We start from the raw sequence: 14,883 nt of genomic DNA on the forward strand, positions 1-14,883 counted from the left end.
GCCAACAAAGATCCATCTAGTCAAGGCTCTGGTTTTTCCTGTGGTCATGTATGGATATGAGAGTTGGACTTTGAAGAAAGCTGAGCACTGAAGAATTGATGCTTTTGAACTGTGGTGTTGGAGAAGACTCTTGAGAGTCCCTTGGACTACAAGGAGATCCAACCAGTCCATTCTAAAGGAGATCAGCCCTTGGATTTCTTTGGAAGGAATGATGCTAAAGCTGAAACTCCAGTACTTTGGCCACCTCATGCGAAGAGTTGACTCATTGGAAAAGACTCTGATGCTGGGAGGGATTGGGGGCAGGAAGAGAAGGGGACAACAGAGGATGAGATGGCTGGATGGCATCACTGACACAGTGGATGTGAGTTTGGGTGAACTCCGGGAGATGGTGATGGACAGGGAGGCCTGGTGTGCTCTGATTCATGGGGTCGCAAAGAGTCAGACACGACTGAGCAACTGAACTGAACTGAACTGATTATAATAATAGCCAGGTGTTGGTGTATTGTGTGCACCACCTCATTTAAGTCACATAACCACTCAATGAGATGCATCCTATCACTGGCCTCCATTTTTGCGTCAGGAAACCACAGAGCAGGTTAAATCACAGGACCGAGTTTGCAGGGGTCATTGGTGATGGAACCAGAATTTGAACCCAGACCTATCTGACCCCACGTTTCTAGTGGGAAGAGTGGACCCTGCATTAATGCATTTTCTGTGCTTTCTTCCTCCTTCCAGTTGTGCTAGTAACTGGAAATTATTGCAGGGAATTTCCTAGCTGACGACTGCTCCTGTGCACACTGCCGCAAGGGCTTCTTGTTCAGGTGCCCACAGTCCGGTGGGAGAGCTCCTGGCCTTTCTGTGCTCCCCTGCACCTGCCTTTTGCCTGATGACTCTTCATCTTCCCCGGCACCCTAAGTCGTGAAAAGACTGTGAAATCCAAATGCAGTCTGTTATCCCTGTTGTTAGCAGGTGCAACTTTCCTGTGTTTATAAAATGTGGGCAGAGGGGACGGGACCAAATAGCTAAATTGGTTGATTCTTTGGATGTTATCAAACCACACTCCCTCCCTTCCAGCTGTCATCCACATCTGTACAGCAGAACAGGGATACAAGCCCTGCCTCAGGCTGTAAGGATGAAACGAATAAGCCTTTGTGAAAGGGCTTTGTCGAGAAACAGTGTGTGGAATGGCTGTTATGTAGATCAGAAGAGAACTTGAAGGATTGCTAAATCAGGCTTCAATAGGATTAAAGCTTTTGTTCCTCATTCCCCATGTAAAACATAACCACATTGGTGAGAGGAGCATTGTCTGTATAGAGGATAAAGGTGACCCCACCCCGTGGGTTAGATTCAGATGAGCTCTCCTGCGCCTCCCACGCAGCCCCTGTGAGTCGAGGAGGACTTGATGGCCGCGGCTTCACCACGGTGAGGTCGTCTAGCCCTGATTCCCCACAGCCAGGAGGGCGGCTCTGTCGGGACACAGGGTTGGCCAACTGCACGCCCACCCGCCACCTCAGGAGGGTCGGTTTTCCTCTGCGGAGCCACTGCTGGGCTCTCTCCTAGGCACTTTCTTCATGATGTCAAATAGCAGTTGTCGAGACAGACATTTCATACATCTGGAAAACACTTTGAAGTTTCCTTCTAGTCATATTTCTGTTCTTTTCAGTCAGGGTTCTCGTTAAATCATGGATAGTTCATTTTGATCAGTCTCTCAGTCACACATATATTTTTTCCTACAGAAAGTCTCTACATTTAACCAAAAAAAAAAAAAGGAAAAGCTGCACTTAACCTCAGACCTGGACACAGAAATTTTAGATTCAGTTAATGAGGAGACATTGCTCTTTGTCTTTATTAATTTATTTTGTTTAGTGGTTAGTAAAATAATCATCAAGTACCCAGAAGCCAGGTTTAATTAATCTTGCTATCTTGCAGGCAAATTAATGACGAGATATCATTTCTTCTAATTCTTAAAAGAAATATGCGGATAATTAAAAGCCCAAAGCTTGTACCAGGGATGTTTAATGAAAGGAAAGCAATTAGGAGAACAGGTAATTACGCATGTCTTTAGCAAGGCTCTTCACCATCCTTTGGTTACTTAAACCTCATGCAAACCAGTGGAAAAAGTGAGTCTAACATTTTTAATAGGATTTATCGGAGAATCAGATAGGGTTTTGGTAAACCCTGTAGTTAAGCCTTCTGGAAAAAGAAAGGTACCAATCAACTCTTGGTAAATCAATGCAAAAATATGGGTTATTTTTCTCATCCTTCTTGAGGAGCAGATTTGGGGACTTGAGTGATATAGATGAATTATCCTAATGGCTTCATTGAGAAACATCTCAACATCTTATTCTCCAATACCTGACTTCACGTTAAGCTCGCTTGACTTAAACTGCAGACCAGGACTGACTGCACTGCTCTTGTTTCCTTGTTTGGCCATACCACATGGCACGCAAGATCTTAGTTTCCCGACCAGGGATTGAACCCGGCCCCCTGTAGTAGAAGCATGGAATCTTAACCACTGGACTGCCAGGGAAGTCCCCGCACCATTGTTTTGGAACACAAAATAGTACCTAGAGAGAAATTTAGAAATGACTGGAACTAATTTAGAAATATAAGCACTCAGCTCACAAGTTAATATGAAATTCTTTCTCAATCTATACTGGATTCAGAGGTACTTCAAAAATTTAACCATGAGAAAAAAACAGTTGCCCATTCTCTCCTGTCTGTTCTTGTGTCGTTATCCTGGTTCAGGCCAAAGTTCCTATTTGTTGTAAAGGCTTCTCAGGGTTCCCTCATTCTAATGTTCTCCCTTGAACTGTATGGCAGAGAAAGCTCTGTCCGCCAAAGATGTGCAATCTCCGATAGAGGAAGTGCTTGCTGCTGGGATATGGCTCCTAGTCTGAGACTGCACTTCCCAGGTCCTGTCACATCCATGTGACTACTTTTCACTGAAGGAAAGGATGTGAAAGGGAAGAGTGTCATTTCTGGGCCAAGGTTGCTAAGTAGATGGAGCTTCGCCCAGAGGCTGTAGCACAGAACCACCCCAGGAAAGTTGACCACCAACCAGTAACACCCACAATGGACTGTTGAATGTGTTAAACCACTGAAATGTGGGGGTTTGTTTGTTACAGATGTTAGCATTACTTCAGTTAACGTACATACATCTAGCGAAGCCCCACCAGGTTATTCTTTATACTTTAACAATATAACTCCGATACTGTTACTCTGCCACTTAACTTCCCCCAAAGCGTGCCTGCGTGCATACACACACACACAGATATAAACATGAGCAAATGCAAAAATGAAAAAGAATCTTACTGACTTCCTATTGCCTAATGAAATCCAGACTTCTTACCCTGGCATTCAAAGCCCTCATTGACCTAACCTGCCTTGGTACTAATGGCTGGATATGCCACTATTTCCCTATATGTCTTCTAGGCTGCTTTTCCTTTCCCCCACGCCCTTAAACTGCACCCTCCTGACTTTAGGTCATATCGCCCCATTTGCTGGAATGATCTCCTCTCACATTTTTGCCCATTGAAGACCAATCCATTTTTCAAAGAATAGCTCCAATATCATCTCCTCTATGAATCCTTCGATGAATCCCTAGATTTAAAAGACATCTATCTGATCCTAAACTTCTGTGGTACCGTGCCTTGCTTTTTCTTCGTTCATTTACTTACTCAGATATTTATCAAGTCCTTGTTTTGTGTCCAGAAACACTGTGTGTGACTCTGAGGATACAAGAACAAGGCATCCTTCAAAGAGTTCACAGTGTGCTATGAAGAGACACATCCGTAATGATGGTCAAAGTGCAAAATGGTGTGTGTGCACACGAGAGAGGGAGGGAGCGATAGTCGCTCAGTCGTGTCCCACTCTCTGCGACCCCAGGGACTGTAGCCTGCCAGGCTCCTTTGTCCAGGCAAGAATACGGGAGTGGGTTGCCATTTCCTTCTCCAGGGGATCTTCCCAACCCAGGGATCAAACCTGGGTCTCCCACATTGCAGGCAGACTCTTTACAGTCTGAGCCACCAGAGAAGTGGTGGCTTCAAAGTATAAAGGTCAACTTAAAAAGTATCAGCAGATACATGCTTGACTTTATCTTATAATCTATAGACAATACATTAGAATATGTAATGAATCCATAGACTTTTTCCAAAGGAATACCTGAGACAGAGGTAGCAATAAAGTTGTAAATGACAACCATCAATCAGATGAAATAATTTAGATGAAACTTATCTCTCTTGAAGAGATGGGGACTGGGCAAGTGGTCAGGAAGGAAATATAATGTGCTTTTAACTTTGTATGAAAAACAATGTTCATTTCCGTGTTGCGGAACATAGTTCTCTTTTTGCAAAATAAATCCTCTACTTGAAATTACTGTCCGAATGCTTTAAGAAAGGTTATGACTCCTTCTAAAAGATGTGTATTTTGTCCTGTCATATTTGTGAGAGGGCCATTTTAATATCTAACTTTAACTTGACTTTTCCAGAAAATAATTCTGTTCTGGTGTTTAAAGCTTCAGCTCTAACACTCAATAGGTGGTCAGACCAGACAAGTGAGAAATAAAAATGCTTCATGCAATAATTACTTTTATTTTTGACAGATCTATTTGTAGTTTATTCAGTAGATGTGGTTTTGTTTTACCTGCAGGAACCAAAAAAATGTGTTATCTTGTATGTCTAACTATAATATATTGAAACTCATTTCCGAAGGCTAATTTCATCTCACTTTTTGTCTTAATTTGGATAGATTTTCTAGTCAATATCTTAAAACATATATGCTTTCTTCCATTTTAGAGTATCAAAACAAAAAAATAGTGAAAAATACTCCAAAAATAAAAATAGAGTATCATGTGTTTCTTACTCTCTATGTCAAAAAAACATTTGAGAACAGAATCTGATGATACAATTCTTCAGCCTGAATGAATAGTTTTTTTATTTTACAAACCTGTAAAATCTCAGCTCTGCACTTACAAGTCATATGAATTTGGATGAGTGACTTAAGCTCTCCGTGTCTCAGTTTTTTCATCTTTAAAATGGGATTAATATCATCTGCCCTATAGCATTGTCATAGGGTTTAAATGACACCACAACAGTGGTGGCTGTTACACAGTAAATATTTAATAAATATTAGGAGAAGGCAATGGCAACCCACTCCAGTACTCTTGCCTGGAAAATCCCATGGACAGAGGAGCCCCTTAGGCTGCAGTCCCTGGGGTCGCTGTGAGTCGGACACAGCTGAGCGGCTTTGCTTTCATTTTTCACTTTGGTGCATTGGAGAAGGAAACAGCAACCCACTCCAGTGTTCTTGCCTGGAGAATCCCAGGGACGGTGGAGCCTGGTGAGCTGCCGTCTATTTGGTCACACAGAGTCGGACATGACTGAACTGACTTAGCAGCAGCAGCAGCAGCAGCAGCGATTATTATGCAATACTGTGCAACCATTAAAAATACAAATATTATAGACTAATGAAATATCTTAGAATGTGGTATATTGCTTGAAATACATTGTTAGCTTAAGAAAACAGAAGACAAAGTATCATACAGAGTGAAAAATTCCTAAATTAAAAATATGTATATATGAATATAAAAACACTGAAATGCTGGTAGGATGTGTGTGGAATATCAGTACTTACCTCTGTACAGTGAGATTGTGGGAGTTTTCCCCTCATCTGTTCACCTCTATATTTTCAAAGTTTCCACTAATGTAACGTATTTATAATAAGAAAATAAGAATGGATTATTAAAGAAACTATCTCTGTCGCAGTATAAGAAATTTTTGATGACACCCAAAGATTCTGGGCGGAGAAAGCAATGGCAACCCACTCCAGTACTCTCGCCTGGAAACTCCCATGGACAGAGGAGCCTAGTGGGCTGCAGTCCATGGGGTCGTTAAGAGTCAGACATGACTGAGTGACTTCACTTGCACTTTTTCTTTCATGCATTGGAGAAGGAAACGGCAACCCACTCCAGTATTCTTGCCTGGAGAATCCCAGGAACGGGGGAGCCTGGTGGGCTGCCATCTATGGGGTCGCACAGAGTCAGACACGACTGAACTGACTTAGTAGTAGTAGTAGTAAAAATTCTGGGCTGGAAAGCCCCTGCATCATGTGATTGAACAATTTTCATAAACCAGATATTTTATTGCTGGAGAATTCTGTATCTTTGAGTTGTGAGCAACTTTTGAACATGTGAGCATTGAACAGGACTTCAGCACACCTGACATTATAGTCAGAAACATTTGAGAAGTCTATAGATCGGTTTATATAATCTCCTAATCAGTGAATTTAAAGCAAAATAAACTCAAGTGTACCACAGAAAAGTTAAACGTAAGTGGACTAGATGTGCAATGGACGTATTTAATGAACCTTGGGAATCACCAAAGCACTGTTTATCAAGGGGAATTTTTGTGTGGAAATGATTTTGATTTTTTTTTTTTTTTTTACTAAATAAGATCAAGTAACAAGGAGTCTTTCCAGAGTCTAGTAATAAAATTTTCTTTCTATGAGTTGCCCTAACTAGCCAGAAACGTTCAGGATTTTCTTTCTCTGGTAATTTTAAAGAAAGACTTTCCTATCCCATCCCACCCCCTCTGCTAATGGTGAGGCCGCCTTGGCCAGGAGCCAGCTCATCCCACTTGAATGGTGGTACTTCTCTGCTATTTTTTATTATAAGCGAAGTGACTCAGTTGTGATATTTGTGCCCCAAGAAATGAATTAATAGCTCTTGCTGGCTTCAAATAAGAAGGAATGCCTGCGATATTGACACAGGCTGCCTTTTTCCGAACGTCCCATTCAAGTTAATATGCCTGTCACGTGTCGGGGGTGACCACTGTTATCATCTGCAGGATGTTTTCAAATGAACAGCCACTGAATTTGTTGAAATTAGAGACACAAATTAGAGTTTTTACAACATCCATTTTCTCTGTTGCCAGAAAGATTTGTTCTGAACAGTCTCCTGAATTTTAAGTATGTTGCTGCTTCTGCTGCTGCTAAGTCGCTTCAGTCGTGTTCGAACCTGTGCGACCCCATAGATGGCAGCCCACTAGGCTCTGCCATCCCTGGGATTCTCCAGGCAAGAACACTGGAATGGGTTGCCATTTCCTTCTCCAGTGCATGAAAGTGAAGTCTCTCAGTCATGTCTGACTTTTAGCGACCCCATGGACTGCAGCCTACCAGGCTCCTCCGTCCATGGGATTTTCCAGGCAAGAGTACTGGAGTGGGTTGCCATTGCCTTCTCCGTTTAAGTATGTTAAGCAGGCCTTATTCCTCTTTCTCAAACATAAATTTACCAGTCCACAAAACTTTGGAAAAATTTAAAAAATGACAAGCAGAACACAGCTGAGAGGACACCACCCAAGAAATGTGTTTAGCCGAGGCTTCAGGATTCACAACTATTAAGGCCTGTGTAATGGGAGTCTAGGAGATGGAGGAGAGACAGAGACATACAGGATGACTACAATTTGTGAAAAACTCTTCTCCTTCCCCTTCTCTTGAAAATAATCCACAGGCACCCAGGCAGAGTAGACCTTTAAAAGAGTAGACCTTTAAATTCTACTTAGTCTTTCATTATTCTGTTTGGGGAAACAAAACAACTACAAAGCAAGCAAAAAACAAGCCGTAAGTAGGTGAAAATGAAAGAGAAACCCATTTTGATCTGTCATGGCATAATTTAATGGGAAGAAATGGTCCTAAAAATATAGTATGTCATTTATGGAATCAAATTCCAGCCTGAGAGCCAAAGTAGTTTGTTCATTCATTTCTCATTTATTCGCTCATTTGATGTATTATCAAAGACTTACCATGTACTCGACACTTCATTAGGCACTGGGAATTCAGGGGCAAACAGGCAGTTCAAACCCTTGTCTTCAAGGACTTGGAGACAATGAATTAACAAATCCAAAACCTTCAAGTATGATAAGTACATGAAGAGAAGGAGGAAGTTTAAATGCTCATCACTGTCTGTATTGCCATTTGCTTTGGGAGCTGTATTGTTAGCGTTTGCCCTCCTGCTCCTTTAATTGGAATCATAGCTCTGGCTCAGTGACACCAAGAAAGCTCTTTGGAGACTGTTGCTTTTCTATGGCTGCCGTAACAAATTACCACAAACTCAATGCCTTAAAACCACACACATTTGTCTCACTGTTTCTGTAGGTGACAAGTCTAGGTGAGCTCTACTGGGCCCTCTGCAGAGGGTCTGCAAACTTGAAATCAAAGCTGTGGTCCTTACAGAGGGCTTCGGGGAAGAATCTGCTTCCAAACTTGTTCAGATCATTGTCCAAATTCAGTTTCTTGCATTTATAGGACTGGGGGCCCCACTTCCTTGCTGGCTGTCCACATTCCTTCTCTTGTCCAGGGGGCCCTTCCAGTAACAGGAAGTTGAGTCTTTCCCATGCTTAGAACCTCTGACTTCTCCTCTGCCACATCTCTCTGCCTTTCTCTTCTGCTCTGTGAGAAAACTCAGTGTTTAAGGGCTCATGTGATTACATTGAGTCCACCAGGTCCTTCAGGACAATCTCCCTATCTTAACATTTGAAACCTTATTTATAGTTGCAAAATTTGCTCTGCCCTTGTAACATAACATTTTTTAACATTCATTTAAAAAGATTTTTAATAGGCTTTAGCAATCTTGTTTTTACGTTTTATCTTTTTAAAATTAATTATTTGCATCTTGGTTGCGACACGCAAACTCTTGGTTGCATTATGTGAGATCTCGTAGCCCAGCCAGGGGTTGAACCGAGGCCCCCTGTGTTGGGACCTCCAAGTTGAGTCTTAGCTACCAGACCACCAGGGAAGCCTCATAACCTATTAATAGGTTCCAAGGATTAAGGCATGAGCATCCTGGGGTAGGGGGTATTTGGGGAAGCATTCAGACCTACCAAAGATAAATTTCAAACAGTGGCTTTCACTTAATTACTCCTAAAGAATCTGTGCCTAATAAGTATGGGCTGTTCTATTTCCAGGACATTCACTTGGCCAGGAGATTATATGACATGGCTGCTCAAACAAGTCCGGATGCTCACATACCAGTGTTCTTGGCCCTCATGAAATTGGAAACTGTGCATTTGCTCCAAGATATCCTGTTGTTTAATGTAAGTTTGTCTCAAATAGGTCCCAAATCTCTGGAAACTCCAACGAGCAACTCTTGGGCAGAGAGATGGGGGGAGATGATGTTCTGAATAGAGTGGGAGGCTTGGGTTTATTTTTGACAGAATGTCTGTCGCCTGCAGTTTACAATGAGATGGAAATGGATGACGCTGGACAACACCATTGGACCATGCTGGGATTTATTTGTGATTGGCCTAATTGTTGCTGTGCTGATCTTCTTGCTTAGAAATCGCTATGGGTAGGATCTGGACCAGAGGAAAACCTGCCCACGGGAACCAGTCCACTTCAGGTTATCTTCACTAAATAAAAAATTTCCCCCCCAGACTCAGGGGCCTGCTGCTGACTTCTTATACGGGCCTTGAGGGAAAATGGACAAAGACTGGGGCCTGTCCTCTAAGAAACCGTTTCAGACCTCCTGCTTAGCTGAGGTGACTCCCTGTGGGGAGAGGTTTGTTGGAGACTCATCAGCTAAGATTCCCCTACAAACTTCTCGTCTTGGGGTGCTCTAGTCCCGTGTGTTAGTCGCTCAGGCGTGCCTGCCTCTTTGTGACCCCATGGACTGCAGCCCATCAGGCTCCTTGGTCCACGGGATTTTCCAGGCAAGGATACTGGAGTGGCTTGCTATTTCCTTCTCCAGGCTCTAGTCCTGAGTTAGAGATAAAGATCACCCATTTTCCTGTGGTTGTGACAACCTGTCCCCTTTCGAGAGGACAAATGGGTTTGTTTCTTGGCCTCTGCAGACATACTGAACTTGGGAGAAGGGAGAGTTTGGGGAGAGCAAGAACACAGATCCCTCAGAATTTGAGAAAGGCAAATATTACAAACAGACGGTTATCTTGAGGGAATGACCTGGTGAACCAGTCTATCTCTGATGAACCAAATTTCCTCATGGCGTTGCTGTGTCCGGAGACTGACTCGGCCTCCTCACCGGGGTCTTTGTCTGAGCTCCCTTAGCAGCCGTGTAGTGAACAGCACCATCTGGGGTCTGCCCAGCATTGCACCCCTCTCTTCCTTTCCTCACTGGAACCCTGGGGACTCCCCTGTGGAGTACTCACAGTGGGTAATGGTACAAGCCTCCAAGGACAGAAGGTAAAGGGCCTGGCACTTTGTCTCCCCTGATGGATGAGGCAGGGTTGGGGCCCAGGGCTGGGGCAGGGGGGAGGAGACAAGTGAGGAGACCCACAACTGAAGTCAAGGGCCAGGCTTAAATCTCACTCTCACTGAGCCTGTTTCCTGATCTGCAAAACGAAAAGATTGATCTTTTCATCTTTTTCCCTTGGGATAAAGCTACCCACTCCAGTATTCTGGCCTAGAGAATTCCATAGACTGTCCATGGGATCACAAAGAGTCGGACACGACTGAATGACTTTTTGACTTTTTCAAGATCTTAGGGAGCTGGTATGAAGATTAATGGGATAATGTATGTAAAGGAATTATCACAGGGTCTGGCATCTAGAATGAATTTCTAGTTGCCATAAATGGCAACTTTTAATATTCTCTAAAAGCTCATGGCAGATTGGTTGGAACATGGGGACAGTTGAGGTGATAACAATCAGTGTGGTTTCAGTGCCCAGAGGTAGTTCTCCAGCCAAAATGCTGGGTGTTTAGGCAGGAAAAGATTGTACTTGCCTACTTGAAAACCCAGACTAGGGACAGGAAGAGAGTTCATTGATAATGTTGATCATAATCAGAAAGGAGTGTGAAACGGATTTGGAACCAAACACCCTGTGTTTGAGGTCCTGCTTTGCCCCTTAGTAGCTCTGTGACGTTGGGCATAGTTTCTCCAAACCTCAATCTTTCCTCCATCAAATGGGATTAACTCCTACCTGACTGGAGATTTGTGAGATTTCAGTAAGCCTGACTTCACAGATGCTTTGTGAACACTGTACACCCACATGCCAGCCATGGTCTTTCCTTGGTCATTAACTATGCAGGCCTGTCTGAGGTCCAAGTATTTAGAATTTCCTGCACACATTCCTTGACTTACTAGAGAGTTCCATTTCCAAAGGAACAATAAACGCCTACTTCACAAATGTGAAAGGAAGGAGCAGGCAACATCTAAAGCTCAGGCCAGGGCCTAATGCACAGGCTGGCCGTGCAGTTCTCTCTCACAGGTGTCTGGAATGCGAGCACATCAGAGATGGGATAAATGCAAAGGGGAGTGTAGAGTCGGTAAGCCCTGGCTCCAAGACCGGCTGAAGAATGAGCTCCTTCGAGGTAAAGCTTGTGAGAATAGCTGCAGACGGGGCACAAAGGGAGACGACCCAGCGGCGTGCTGTGTCACGCGGACACTGCCTGAAACCTAGGAGCGGGACCAGGGTGAGCTCATCTTCCCTGTTTCAGCTCATTGTTCCAAGTGAACACGAGCCAAAGGCTCTGAGAGCAAGCGTGGTTGAGGGTGTTTGAATCATTCAAACGTCTGTTTCTGGGCTTCTCCTCCAGAGCCGGGGCTGTAGCAGCTCCCTCGCCCACACCTGCGCGGCCACTTGGTGACTGACCACCGAGCCCTACACACAGGGCCTTCCCGCACGTGTCTCAGTCAGAGGACTTTTGGTAGCAAGAAAAGACGCTGTGTCAGCTTCCCTGTGGCCTGCGGCCAGTCCAGCTGCACGTGAGCCCTGTGAGGGCGCGGGGTCGACCCTCTCATCCCTGAGTATCCAGGGCTCCTCAGTCAGCACTGGGTGACCAACTTGTCCACACCCCCCTCCTCACGCCCAGCCTGGGCCAGCTCACCCCCTTCTCTCAGCACAAGCCTGTCACGAAGTGCACAGTGACTCATGTTTTTATATCCAGCACAGCAGCTGGTCCTTCAGAGTTCCAAACTACAACACAAGGGAGGTTACGATGGAGTTTATCTGTGATTCACAGTTTTCTCGCCTTAGGAAAGCTGATGCTCTGTAACTTTTAAAACTCCCAAGGCTGAATTAAACGGAAATCTCTGGGGGTGGGAGCCAGGCCACAGAGCCTAGGTCGAGGTCTACTGTGGCCCGCGACACGGAAGTGTGCTCTAAACAGATTCAGTGTAAGGCACCGACTCTGGGTTTCGCTAAAGACTCGGTGCTTGGATGGAGAGCTGTGCTGGGGACGTTCACAAATGCACTTCCAGCCGGGTGGGTGCGATGGCTGGGCCTTGGCTCTGCTGGGGTTGTGTGAATGCGCAGGCCTGCCTCAGGTTGCTGGACAAGACTCGGGAACATCTTCATTCCAGGCCTGTCTCTCCAGGGCTGGCTAGTGACCTCAGGCAAATGAGTCTCTCTGCGGGACTCAGTTTCCTCAACTGCAAACCAAGAAAGATTTCTCTAATGTCTTACTGCGCCAAAGTTTTATAATTCCAATCCAGACTCTCAGTATAACATTAAGATCTATACCAGAAAATGTCTTAAAACCTTTCCATGGGTGGCAAGAATAATTTTTTAGGCCGTGAGATTATTTTAATTCTTAGCTTTCTTTTTTTTCCTTCCACCTAATTAATTTATTCATTCAGCATTTGTGCCTGTGATCGATATGGAAACATTATTTTGTGGCGTGTGCTTGTGTGAAATGATTTATCCTAATTTGTGTTTTGTTAATCAGAAAATAATTTCTAGGTGAAGATAAAGTGCTTCTGAAAAAAGGAATATTCAATCTTCACCTAATAGAATATTAGAGCAAATCTCTTAGATTTCAGGTTTGGATTTTGCCATAGATGCAAAACAGCTGTCTGAGGTCCTGTGACATTCTTTTTTTAAAAAGGAATAATGACTTTAAGCAGTATCTGTTTATTAATCAGTCTTTTTGTATGAGCAAGAGGAAATTTTATGTAAGACAAATGGTAAGCTATTCAACATCGTAATAGCAGTCAATAATTTGTTCTTGAAAGCTTCTCTAAAATTCATTCTGTCTGGGATAATAATAGCCAACATATCATGCTTATAATGTGCCAGGCACTGTTCTAACCAAATGTATTATTAACTCATTAGATCTTTACAACTACCTTTTCTGAAGGGTAATGTATCATCTTCCCTCTTTTCCAGAAGAGGAAACTAGGGTCAAGTAACTTGTCCAAGGCCACACAGCCAGAACAACTAGGACCAGAGTCTGTGCTTTTAATCCCTGCACTGGACTGCCTTGAGAAAGGTCATAAACAAGTCTTGCAAGTGATTGCATTCTCATAGCTGAACATTAAGTTTTCCTGCAACTATTCAAATTATTCAAAAAGCCTTCACAATGCCAGGAGTTGTGCTAGGCTGTATTTCCCAAAATACGTTCAGTCTTGCAGGGTGCCCCTTGATAAAGGGGTTTTGGGTCATTAAATCTGGACGATGCCATAACGTATAGGCTGCTGTGGGGCTTCCCAGGTGGCACTAGTGGTAGAGAACCCGCCTGCCAGTGCAGGAGACATAGGAGACCCGGGTTCAATCCCTGGGTCGGAAGATCCCCTGGAGGAGAAAATGGCAACCCACTCCAGTATTCCTGCCTGGAGAATCCCATGGACAGAGGAGCCTGGGGGGCTACTGTCCATAGGGTTGCAAAAGTTGGACACTACTGAAGTGACTTAGCACGCATGCACACAAAGCCTCTTGTGGGAGATTCACGACAATGTGGGCATAGTGAAGACTCTGAAGCATCTTATAGGAAAAATACCCTCTGAATCTTGTGTGACTCAGCTTCTCCAACCATATTTACCTCTGGAAACTCTTCCTCTCCCCCCTGCTCCAACGCTTATCTTCTTTTGTAGGACCTAGTAACGCTGTAATTTGGGGGCTATTGTACTGCACATGTAAGTCATCTTATGAGCTTGGCTTTCCAAGCTTGGCACTTACTCTCTGCTGGGCATCATACAATCTAAGAATGGTTCATGTCCTCATGAACCATAACACAAGATAAGCTGGTCAGTGATGGATTCAACAGGCAGGTCTGATTTCAGAATTCATGCTGACCACTCTCCTGGGCCACCCTGGTATCTAATGACAGCCGGACATCTTGCCTGAACCAGAGACTATCATCCTACAATCTAAGGCCCAGCCATCCTAATGCAGGCCTTGCTGTGACCTCACAGCATGGGTCTTATTTTCCAGCACCAAGCCCTTCCCTGTTCCCAGCTCACCTGCCTCCTGCAAACTGTATCCCCCTGCTCTGCGAGACACTCAGACTCCACTGGAAACCCAGCCAAGGAGCTGATCCCTGAAATTTGAAGCTGAACTTGCCTGGTGCCCCCCACTGCCTATATTTCCAGGGTCCCATTGCCTCTTGTGCTCACAGGGATCCCCCTGTTGTCTGCCTGGCAGTGAGTCCATGTGGGCCATCTCCGCGGCTAATGAACCCTGATTATAGCAGTGCTACTATTTAAAGGGTTGAACACTTAGCTGAAAGGCAGAAGCTGTGGACAAAGAACATCAAATAAAGGGCTAACGGAGATGGAACTCAGAGAAGTTCAAGATGGCCCAGGAGAAAAAGGCAGGATGAAGTTGAACTGGATGAAGGTGAGTTTAGAGTGAAAGGGACCTGGAAGAGTTTGGAGGGCAGGGGGTTCCAAGGGGCAGATTCCAGTGCAGGGCTGAGCGTGTCAGAGACCGAGGAGGTTCCAATACGCTGGCTGGCACATACTACACTTAAAAGGGGGAGAAGAGATGTAGAGAAAAAAGACTGGGGCATCATACAGAAGGCTCTGACCTCCAAAAGAAGGCAGTGTGATAAAATTAAATGCTTCATCCCACACAAAACCAAAGTCACATTGGCTCTGCCATGTATGTGACCTTGGGGAAGGTCACAGCCATCACAGCCTCTCTGAACCTGCTT

The 14,883-nt window shown here is 44.4% G+C and overlaps 1 protein-coding gene across 1 annotated transcript in view; it reads left to right on the plus strand.

The window, feature by feature from the left end:
- The window catches only part of SEL1L2 (sel-1 suppressor of lin-12-like 2 (C. elegans)), a 64,885-nt gene extending 55,631 nt beyond the window's left edge, over positions 1 to 9,254 (plus strand). The window contains exon 19 of the mRNA XM_010844155.1: positions 8,961 to 9,254. Coding sequence (XP_010842457.1) covers positions 8,961 to 9,176 — 216 coding nt within the window. The 3' untranslated portion in view covers positions 9,177 to 9,254. The remainder of the gene's footprint in view (positions 1 to 8,960) is intronic.
- The last annotated feature ends 5,629 nt before the right edge of the window (positions 9,255 to 14,883 follow it).

This window comes from Bison bison, unplaced genomic scaffold, assembly GCF_000754665.1.
Source record: "Bison bison bison isolate TAMUID 2011002044 unplaced genomic scaffold, Bison_UMD1.0 scf7180017864196, whole genome shotgun sequence".
Classification (NCBI taxonomy): Eukaryota; Metazoa; Chordata; class Mammalia; order Artiodactyla; family Bovidae; genus Bison; species Bison bison.